Below are 11,559 nucleotides of genomic sequence, written 5' to 3'. Positions count from 1 at the left end.
GACAAAGGGTGTAAGAATACACCTTTTGACACCCTTTTTTCTTGAGAGTGCATGCATTATGCTTCCTTGGCGTGTGTGTGTAAACGGCTTTTTCTTACACTCGAGCACAACGCTGTCGCATGAAATCCAGCCCATACATATATTCTGTGTTACAATCGCACCATGTCAAAGTAATTTAAGGCAGGCCACGCCGTGCACGCGAGCTGGCGTCATCTTTGGCTTTTTCAGATCGATTTTCAAAGCAAAGAACACTCACGTACTGGGCTGTGGAGATCGCATGCTGGGCTGTGGAGCTCCGAACATTGCAACAGGCGCTAAGGGAACGTACTATCGGGGAAAAATGAAATGCGAACAGAGGAGCGCGTGGCTCGCGGTACAGGCTGCGCCGCCTGGAAGTGAACCTAGGGGAGAGGGTGCGTGGCCTACTTCGATGTGTTCACGCCCCTCGATTGGCGCTCCCCCAGCTTCGGCAGTACGCCTCTCAGTGCGCTGAAAGCTGTCACCGCTATCTTTGCCTGCTCGGCGAGTGCGGCGAGCTTCTTTGCACCGCACGCGCTAAGCCAGCAAAGATAGCGGTGATAGCTTTCAGCGCACTAAGAGGCGCACTGCTGAAGCTTGGAGAACGCAGAGGGAGGGGCGTGAACACGTTGGAGTAGGCCACGCAGCCTCGGTCCTAGGTTCACTTCCAGGCGGCGCAGCCTGTACCGCGAGCCACGCGCTCCTCTGTTCGCATTTCATTTTTCCCCGATAGTACAACAAAACGGCCGTAATCCATTCGCGCTCAAAACTCGCGCCACAATGTGGCTGCGCGGAAACAGGCCAGCGATTCCACGCGTGACGCCACACAGTTTCGCACGAAAAGCTCACCGTATACCGGATTATCAAATAATACACGTCAGAGTTCCTTCTCCGCCAATTCTATCGTTGATGTTGAGAGCGTGCGGTCCAAATTTCGTGATAGAGTCGGCCTTATCTTTTCCTTTATATTGGAATAAGATTTGCTCCGTGACGCAGCCAACGCAGCGACGCAGCCGGTTGATCTCGTGACGCCGAGCGAGGTGGGCGCCGCTCGGCCGATTGCTCGCTCGGGAAATTCCCTCGCAATTATCTGACAGTTGCGTGTTACCTTTACAGCCGCCGCCACGCCAAAGCAGACATTCCTGGCAGGCAAGTTTGTGCTCTCTATATACCATTCGTATATATTGACAGAGAAAAGAAGAAATGTTTACCAGTATGACCTAAACGAGCGCGCCTGAACGCTCGCTCGCGCTTCGGAAACAGGTGATTATCGGACTTTTTCCTCGCAGACAGACGAGTCACAAGAGGCCTGTGTTGTTGCGAAGACAAATCCGTCTTTTATAAGAGAGTTACGCTCGCTTTTCAAACTTTGTGATGGTGGCTGCAATGTTTTGAAGGGTGTACTGTTTTTTGTTTTGTTTGCTTTATTTTCCAGGCGCACGCTCAGTCTGGATGACGGGTGGCACACGGAAGGCCTAGGGGGCGCGGCGGCGCGGCCGGTCTCCGTCTTCGGTGTCGAAAGCAGACGACGGGAGCGGCGGCGGCGGCAGCAGACGCTTCGCGATTTCGTGACACGACCGCGTCGCTGGCAGTTTGAAAGGCTTAGTGCTTGTGCGCGTTGTTTGCTTGTGTTTGAATCATGCATTCGAGGAGCTGCAGCCTGCGGAGAGTTCTCACTTACGTGTGGATACTCGGTGAGTGAATGCTATTTTTCTTTTACCTGTTTAGGAACCTTATTTGTCGAATGCCCGCGGAGTTTGAATCAAAATAGATGTGGGCTAAAGTTGGTCCTTTCATAAGTTCTTTCACACGGTGCGCTAAGGACTGACTTCCGGAACATCAGCGTAATGTTAAGAGCGTCAGGGAGCACCGTGACACTGCCTCTAGCAAAGTTTAGCTAAATTTAGCTAAACTTTTTAAGCCTCTCTAATTCATTATCGGTAATTAATAATGATCACTATTTAACTACAAGCAGCGGAATATACCGTTGCTCCGTCGCACAGCCATTCTTACTCGACCTCTTCCTTATGGTTAAGATAATGTGTTGATTGCTTGTATTCACTTTGTTGGCATGTATCAATCATCGTTTATCTGTGTCATTTATGAGCAGTCGGTGATACTTAAATTGTTTCTTTCTTTGTTTGCTGATTCCTCTGTGCAGGAGCCAGGATATGGCAATTATTTGTGATATTGAGGATTTGAATTGTATGAACATGAGCGAGTTTTCTTAACATGGCGTTCTCTTTTTGCGCTTATGTTCTGCAAGCTATAGATATCTTAGCGGCGTATTTCTAAGAAATGCGCGCACATGCATGAAAACCGCTGAGTATTATATTGAGGGGAGTGACAAGAACACAAACAGTTCGCCGAAGCGATTGTGTGGGCACTGCCTAGAAAACGACCGCGATGCCACCTTCAGTTTGCGTACGTGTAAAAATTGGTGTTTATTTCATGCCACCCTAGAGATTAGCGCCGCGCAGAATTACTACAGGCTCCGATAGAGAAATTGGAATATGTTCTTTCGGCCCGCCCGCACAAATAAACAACGCATTGCATAACGCTGAAACTTCAGAAAGCAGGGGTTTCCCCAGGAATTAAAATTAGAGGGAGTGTCTGAATTTCCAGAGGCCTCGGAAGTTGTGCAAGGCATAAGGAGGCTATTTTTTTGTGTAATTACTTCATTTTTTTCTGCAACTTTTTTTTTTTTTTTTCTTTTTGCGTGGGGCAGAGATGTATGCCTGCTGCCTGACAGAGTTTCCGGGACTCTACATTCAACATTACAGATGAAACATTTATTGGAGAATGCGTGATTTTTTTGAAAAAAAAAAAAGCATAAAGTAAAGCGAAAAGCAAGGTCAGAAAATATCAATTGCGGTACCAATACTCTGGTACCTCAATGAATGTAATTAACAGATATATATTCGACCGAAGACGAATCTGCCAACACAGAAAACGTTTCCATTATTTCGAAGAATCGCCAGCGAAAGTAAAAAGCTTTCTCTTTGCGATGCGAACACGTATCAGAACAGGTTATCTGACGGTATAAAAAGGGGGGCGATCAATACCAGTAAATTCCAGACGCACCCCGTCTTTCGACGTAACGAAGGAGATGACATAAAATGCAATCTCTGGTTACATATTAACCAAAAGTTCCGAGCAAATCTTAAATTTTTAGATATTTCTTATTAATTACAAATATTGCATACGCTTATGATTTACCATTTTTTCATTTGTTTGGATACAAAAGTTAATTATTCTAGAGTCGGTGACAAGTTAAGAATAAAGTGGAAGCTCCTCCCACCCCTTTCCACTTTAGCAAAGCGAAGGCTGGAGAGGATGCCGCCTCCTCTTCAGCCTTCGCTCTGCTAAAGTGGAAAGGGGTGGGAGGAGCTTACACTTTACTGTAGCGTTAAAGGAAACTTTTTCTTTTAAGGTATCGTCAGAAAATATTTCAACTTACGAACGAAGAAAGTGAGACGGAGGAAAACGTAAAGCAGTAAACGGGCAAGTATATGCGCTAAAATACTGAAAATAAAGCGACAAAGGGACCAACAACCGCACACCACCGCACCGGTACACACATACGTACACGTGGACTAATGTTGTGAAACACACGCTCGTACGCAGCTGATCTGAACGAACAAACACAATAATCGAACGTACCGGAAATTGTTAAACGACGCATGTTCAACAGTGAATGAGACGCTCGGAAGGTGTATATCGGAGCTGTCCACTTTGCGATGAAACCCAGACGCGAACCGGAACGCTCGCCACGAGTCTCTGTTCCGAACACCTCAGTCGGCTCTACCATCGGTTCGAGTCAATCAAGCAGTGGCAAAAATGTATCTCCTCGGTCTTCTTTGCGCTATGACCGGTTGAACCAATCTCCCGCACGATATGAGTAGTCGTACTGCACTTGCTCTCGTCTACGGCGGAACACGAGACGCTCATTGGGGCTGGTTAACTTCGCGCTGTATAAACACAAAACGCAATTACTTAAAAAAAAAAATCAATTCGAGCAAGTTCTTTTTTTTTTTTTTCTTGCTTTTCTCTCGCGCGCCTTTTCCTAGTGCACGCGTAGAAGTTTTTTTTATAGCTGTGCCAACGCGTTACGCGAAAGCTTGCAAACCTCTCCCCCGTTTTCCTTCGCGTCAATGGGAGGCGGCGCCAAGGAGCTAAGCAGCGAGGCGACGAAACGGCTCGTGCTTCGTTTCGTCATCACTAAAGCGACATCACTTCTCTCCAGAGAAGCAGACTCCCCAAGAAAAATGTATACTCAAAAAAAAAAAAAACACTCTAGGGCGCTAACTTGGGGCATTGCCAAACATCAGGCGGCGTTAGATCGCCAGCCAAGACTACTGAGTCTGAATAAAGTTTATATATTCTTTATTTATTTGTCCCCTCATGATAATGCGTACCTAAAAAGATCCCTTCCAGGTTATTCAATGAAAACAATCCCTACTGACATAACCATATACACCGACACGACCCATGTTTCATAATACAATACGATAGGCTCATATAAAGAAAAATCTAAGAATTCAGTAAATTTACTAGTGATCTTCACAATTTCAAGCGGTTCAACGCGATCCCCAAATCTTATGCCCGTGGTAGACAGATCCTATACACAACACTCGTCGCTACTACGCCACATTCATGTAATTAAAATATCGATAGGTAGAAACTAATTGAAAGCAGGTGAAACCACACAGTGCCAAGTATGTGCAATCTGACTTGGAAGATATGGTAAACAACCATGACTAAAATATCCATTTACCTCCGCGTTTTCTTTTTTCTTTTTTTTATTGGGAAAAGGCGTGCGTATAATATGCCATAGTTATTTCACGTGGTATTATCGGGCATAGGTTGTGTAAGTGCACATGTTTTCTTCCTGATAGGGTTTTCATGGACAAATACATTTGCTCGGGGAATTTACGTTCTACCGAATGTTTCAGCAAAGGCCTTAAAGAAAAGGACTATTTCCGAAAACAAACAGTCAACCACGGGGGACGTCGCCGGTTGCAAAAACATGTACAACAAACAAAAAACGACTGGGTTTCGAGGCCCAAAATATAGAGTACAATAAACATTTGGTATCTGCAACGAACAAAACAAATAGGCAACAATTTCGCAGACTGTTACAATTGATGCACGTGACTCACATTCCGCGTGAGACAAAAGAAAGTAAGCGCAGCGCATCCGGCAATCAGAGAGCAAAACAGCTGTAAGACACATCGTCAAGAGTAGAAAAAAAAAAAAAAAAACAAGTACAGTCAGAGGACCCGCTTACAATCACGCATGTATACGCTAAAAAAGCGAACCAAGCAATGAACAGGACTCTTTTCTGGAACAAACAGCCAACCACGACGGACATCACAAATGGCAAAAAAAAAAAAAAAACGGTAATTAGTCAAATAAGTAACTAAGATGTATGAGTTAACTTTTGAATTCTAGTGAGAAAAAAACACACACTATCATCCCCGTTTTTCGCATAGCCGGAACTGTATCTGCTGCATAAGTAGTAAGTTTAGCGCACGTGTTCTTTGTCTTCCTAAAATCGGCTTATTTAGGCGTTTTGAATTTATTTATTTATTTATTTACGCACATACCTACATCGCCCAGGGGGCATTATTGTAGGGGGGTTACATGAAAGAAAATACATGACAAACTAGTGAAAATAACAAGAAAGCCTAAAATAACATAGAAGTTCCAGACACCTATTGGAAACAAAAGTTTTGTAAAACTGAGACCATGTTTTCAGGAGAATTGGCAATTGAGCTGTCCAGACGATTCCGCTCGGAATGGGGGAAAAAAGAGTGGGCAAAAACATCCGTTCGCCAGTTAATTTCTCGAACTTTTATTTGGTGATCCGTTCTTCTTGATACGTAATTTGGTGCCTGCATATACATACTTTTATCGATTCCGGTGTGGTCATTATAAATAGCGTAAAATAGCTTTAACCGTAAAAATTCTCTTCGTTCGGCAAGTAATTGGAGCCATATATTTATTTTTAGAGATTAACTAGTAAATATTAGTTCCCTATTTAGCCAACTTGCATGTTTTTTACACAATTCGTGATGTCCGCCGTGGACGCCAATTGCTTCCTAAAAGAGTTTTTTTTTTCTCAGCCACGCTATTGGTTGGAATTTCGAAAGTCTTCGCTGATACACACGGTACACTGTATGCGTAGTCAAATCAGATGATGCCTTGTCACGATGCAGTAGTTATAAAGAAAACTGGCACAACAGCCCGAGGAGCCTCGTGTGTAGATCTAATATTTGCAACAGACTGGTTCTATACTCACGGTTAGCTTTTTATGTCATCGCTTCTTTATTTGTGATTTAATATGTGTTAATGCCGCGACCTTGTTCACTGCGGACCAATAACAAGAATCTTGGAACTCGCACTTCAACGTTTGTTTGTTTCATGCACATAAACATACGCGTTCTATTTTATTTATTTTTTTTTTGCAGATTTTTTACGTAGTTTCGTAAATAAATTTTAAAAAAATACCTCACGACGAAGAGACACGGGAAAATAGCACACTATAATAAACTATCCCGTTTGCGATCAACTACATCTACTCGCTGGCAGGGACGCAGCTACACGATTTAAAAGGTTAAAAGTGGAAAACAACAGGGACGAAGAAGAAAAGACACACGACACAGACAGCTGCTAAGTTGCAGCTGATATTTTATCCCAGTCAGTGAAACCAGCGCACATGCGCGAACTAAGTTGCCACTCATGCCCCGCTTCAGATGAAAAATTTTAACTTTTTTTTAGATTGTATAACATTTCAAATCATCATGAACCAACTAACTCTAACCAAAGTCTTAATTCACAACTGAAGTCACTACCTGAAATATAAAAGAGTTTGTGCATCGCAGACCCAGGAATTGTCACGGCTCCGCCGAGGAAAGAAGAACGAAAACCAAACAAAACGTATATATATTACGCAAAACAAAAACACACAATAATGGGAAACATAATTTTACTGTTTTCTTTTTTCCTTTATTAATCTTTTTGTTGTTTCTTCGCAAATATTGTCTTTTTTTGTCCGCTGGCTGATGAGAAAAGCAATAAAGTGCACTCCACTGTGGTTTTGCGGCGTTCATTTACGAGGACAACCAGCACATTGTCTAATCCCCAGCCACGTGGAGAAAGGAAGGATAGATCTCAACCCTTTAAAGGGGTACTCCGCCGATTTCTTCATGGTCCCCGATTTGCTTGAAATTTTGCTAAACTCGCCAAACAACATCGCCAAAATAGTATCCCAAATATTAGGTCAAAATAATTTTTTTTCACGAAGTTATTGAATTTAGAATTTTGGTCCTCACCGTGTTTTTCAAACTGTAAGTCTCTACTGGCAACAATGAAAAAGTGACGTCATTGGAAGTGCAGGGGTTCACTCTTTGGACTGTAGAATTTGTTCCCAACTGATTCGAAGCAGTTTCATGGTGTCAAATGAATGCTTTGGAAGCTCGCTCCAGTCCCCGCGCTCCAGCACGGAACAAATGATTGGCATATTCTATTTTTTAGACTGCTCGCCCGACTGGCAAGCTAACCTTCCACTGACGTCACGGCCCTGAAAAGGGCGGGTATATTTGAATGTTTTTTTTTGCATCATTTTCATTTGCCGATTTCGCAATAACTATTATGAATTTCACGATACTAAATAGCATACCAGAAAGGGCAAAGGCCGGGAAGTCAGAAAATAAAGTTAGTTGAGGTAGCTCAAAAATCGGCGGAGTACCCCTTTAACAGGTGTTTTATTCGCTCCTGCGAATGTGAGCCACTTGTCGCTGTTGCGCGGAGGAAGTGCGTGGTTTTACGAACTTGAATTATGGAAGAAAAATATACCATTTTCTCTTACGTGCCTTCCAGTTCATCGAGCACTGCAGCCGTGGAATGGCAAACAACACGGGTGACTGAAGTTTTAATGAACTCCATCTAATTACTGACGTGCCTCTAAATAGGCTAGGCAGAGTGTCGCCACTCCGTTCCCCCTGTGGGCGACACCATTTCGGTGCTCACAGAGGAACGATAGACCCTTTTCGAAATTTCTCTTGGCAACCATGGGACGCTGCCTTGAGGGTGCTTGAAAGTATGGCTGGCCACTATGATCGGACAAGACGCTGCCATTAAGATATATATATATATTTATTTATAGATACGACTACCGTCTCTTGAAAGGTGTCGTAGGACTGGGATTCAAGGCCTAAAATACAAAGTACAATGAACTTTTGGTAACTTTAACAAGCAAAACAAATAAGCAACAATTATGCAGACTGTTACAACTCATGCACATAACTCACCTTCCGCGTGAGACAAAACTAAGTAAGCGCAGCGCATCCAGCTGTGAGAAAGAAAACAGTTCTCAGACACATCGTCAACAGTAAAAAAAAAGCAAAAAAAAAACAAAAACAAGCACAATCACAGAACCCGCTTACAATAACGCATATACGCTATAAAAGCGAACTAAGCAGTGAACAGGTGGCACATAATCAAATTGTGCCACACTGTCACCAAGAACTCCCTTCCATACAACATTTACGCTTCGAACAAATTAACACACATCAGACAAGGTACAGCTCAGACAGTCATTAACAAAACACTAGAAGTAACAAAAGCGGAAAATTTTAGGTTCGATCATTGAGAAACTTCAAGTATGTTTGAACAGTGATACGGGCGATGTTTTAAAAGATTGCACATTGGTGGCATTTACAATTTGAAAAGGCAGTTCCAGTCTTTAACGGCTTTTGGAAGAAAATGATATTTAAAGCAGTCATTATAGCATTTATATTTTGCAAATGCTCAAGAATTGTACCTTCTTGTACTTCCTGTGGTTTGTAAGCGGCATGACGTGATTTATCAATCTTAAAATCGTCATTGTTTAGGGTATATAAAAAATTAGTTTAATTTTCCTACGCGTTTGGAAGTGCTGGATAACTTTTAGGGTATACAAGCTACTCAGAGAAGCTAGCCTTCTACATTTGTTCTAGATAAATGTAAGGTGTTGATTCTAAGTAACGTCGGCATACCGTAAGAGGGGCCTAATGAGAGATTTGTACACTATTAACTTAAACATCGCTATGTGGCACAACGATTGATGTGGTCATTCCATATATTTTCAGAACTTAAAGTGTCGCACAGATATTTAAAAGATGATGCCTTCTGAAGATCAGAGCTATTTAAGTTTGATGTAAATGACAATGGGGACTACTTACAAAAATTGATCATAGAGACGCCTTTTTTGTTTTTTATTTAACAGCATTTCTCAAGTTTGGCACCAGTCGCTAATTGTGGTCAGCGTCGAGTTGAGGTTCGCTTGGTCTGAATCATTTTTTTTCCTGAAATTATAACAGGTTATCCGGTAATAGGTGGAAATTAATGTTTTTGTTATTTTTTGCTCTGTCATTTATATACACGAGAAAGAGAAGAGGACCTGAAACGGAACCGTTAGATACGCCCTATCGCACTGGTATAGATGGAAAGAATTCTGCCTTTTCACCACAACAAACGGCGGCTTGTTGCGTAGGTAGTCACTTGGCTACCAAATAACGTTATCATTGAGCGATATGTTAGATATTCTTAAAAGAAGTTATGCGTTTGATACACGGTCGAAGGTCTTTAAATTTTTTTTTTTAAATATAACGTCCGCCTGTTCTCTCTTCTTAATTACCTCTGAAAAGTAATGTACCGTCTACGAAAGTTGCGTTGCCGTAGAAAGACTGCACTTGAAATCATGCTGCTCAGCACAGACCAAGCTATTTGTCGCCAAAAACAAGGGAATATAACCATGGACTATATGTTCAAGCAGTTTTCTGACCGTGCATAACAAATAAGTTAGTCTATAATTTGTAGCGTCTTCCACACTTTCCCACTGTGGACAGGAACGTGCATCTTCACTAACCGCTACCCTGAAAGTTAAATCAACTTTACGGTTGAAATTGAACATTTGAGAGGAGTCTCTTTGGTTGGGGAGCAACAATAATAATAAATAAAATATACACCAACCAAATCCTTGTTTAAAGGCGGAACCCTACGTTTCGAGACCTGCTCGATCTCTTCTTCAGGGGTTGACTGCGGCTATATATGGCCGTTGAAAAACAGTATTCTGTTTTTGTTTTGTTTTTTGTTTTTTTTCTACGGCAGTGTTTATCGTTTTGCATCAGTGAGGTGGCGAAGTCCGTTCACGTAGACGGTCGGCAGAGTGCCGAGGGATTTATTTGTTTTCTGGCGTCGTTTGTATGTGCCAGAATTCCATACAAAGTCTATGTCTCGGATTGGTCTCAACGGCCAGAATGCTGGTGTTGACAAAATCAATCCTGTGGTCATTGACGTCGCAGTGCTCAGCTACGGCGCTTCGTTCATGGTCTAACTTTCGAAGCGACCATGAACGAAGCTCCGTAGCTCGTTCGCACGTTAAAAAAAAAAATCGTATACATCAATCAATGGACAGAGTGCTTTGAAACTTTTCACAAATGTGTTTTTGGGTTGTGATTTATCATACTAGAGTTTTATTAATGTAGTTTCTAGAAAAAGCATAAAACCTAAGCAAGTCTTTTTTTTTTTTTCTTTATGCACAGAAAGGGAAAATGCCAAAAACCGTCTGCTTGGCGCTGCTACTCTCAAACGGCCATAAATGGAGCAAAAAGGTGCAAGCTTTTTAGGCGAATACCCGAGAGCAGTTCCAGCAGATCAGATGGTTTTTGCCGTTTCCCTCTCTAGCAGCGCATAGATGAAAACAACTTGTTATAGGCTTCTTTTTGTTTTCTGGAACCTACATTATTAAACCTTGAGTATGATATATGCGTCACCTGAAGACATCCTTCTGAAAAGTTTCAATGCACTCGCTTCATTGGTTTAGTTATACAAATGTTTTAGGCCCGAATAGCGCTCTAGAACAGCCTGTAGAGTGGAAAGATGGGCTAGTTGGTAGATGAGTCTCATACCTTATTCACACGACCGTAAAGGTACTTTTAGCTACGGACCTTTATTCTCTGCGGCCAATCAATCGACGATCTTCCGCGCGTGGCGTGTGCTCGGTACCCAAAAGCACCGGCTCAATCGCCGATAGCAAAGGGACCTATGTTCAAGGTACCTTTATGTTGACCGTGTGAATGGGGTACATATTAGACAATACCGCTTCGTGTTGTGTCCCTCTCCTTTTGACCGTGTTTTACGGCGGGATGTTGTTTAACACACATTAGATCTCGCTCTCGATGTGGCCTTAATCGGTCCCCTGATCCAGATTCGCCATCTTGGACCGGTAGATTTTTTTTTTTTTTTTAACGTGTCAGGTTTGTGCGCTACGAATAAAGTAAATTACCCCTATGTCGCCCGCAAGATGAGCGACCAAAATTAACGACGCGAAATTGCGCTAAACCGCTTTTTTTCGTTTTTATGTTGATGATTGGGTTGTTTGTCGCCTTTTTGTTGGCGACGCTGTCCATATTCGGCAACGGAGTCGCTTGTCGTGTCGTAAGACGCAATAATCAATGTGGACGTCGTGACGTCCACATTGGCAATTGCGTCACT

General features: G+C 42.6%; 1 protein-coding gene across 1 annotated transcript in view; it reads left to right on the top strand.

Annotated features, from left to right (window-relative positions):
* Positions 1-1,308: 1,308 nt before the first annotated feature.
* The window catches only part of LOC115330949 (phospholipid phosphatase 1), a gene marked incomplete at its 3' end in the record, with an annotated part of 28,470 nt that continues 18,219 nt past the window's right edge, over positions 1,309-11,559 (top strand). Inside the window, 1 exon segment of the mRNA XM_040502084.1 lies at positions 1,309-1,712. Within this exon segment, the coding sequence (XP_040358018.1) occupies positions 1,658-1,712 (55 nt within the window).

This window comes from Ixodes scapularis, unplaced genomic scaffold (genome assembly GCF_016920785.2).
Source record: "Ixodes scapularis isolate PalLabHiFi unplaced genomic scaffold, ASM1692078v2 PGA_scaffold12__126_contigs__length_90152505, whole genome shotgun sequence".
In the NCBI taxonomy this organism is placed as follows: domain Eukaryota; kingdom Metazoa; phylum Arthropoda; class Arachnida; order Ixodida; family Ixodidae; genus Ixodes; species Ixodes scapularis.
This window is presented reverse-complemented; position numbering and strand designations above follow the sequence as displayed.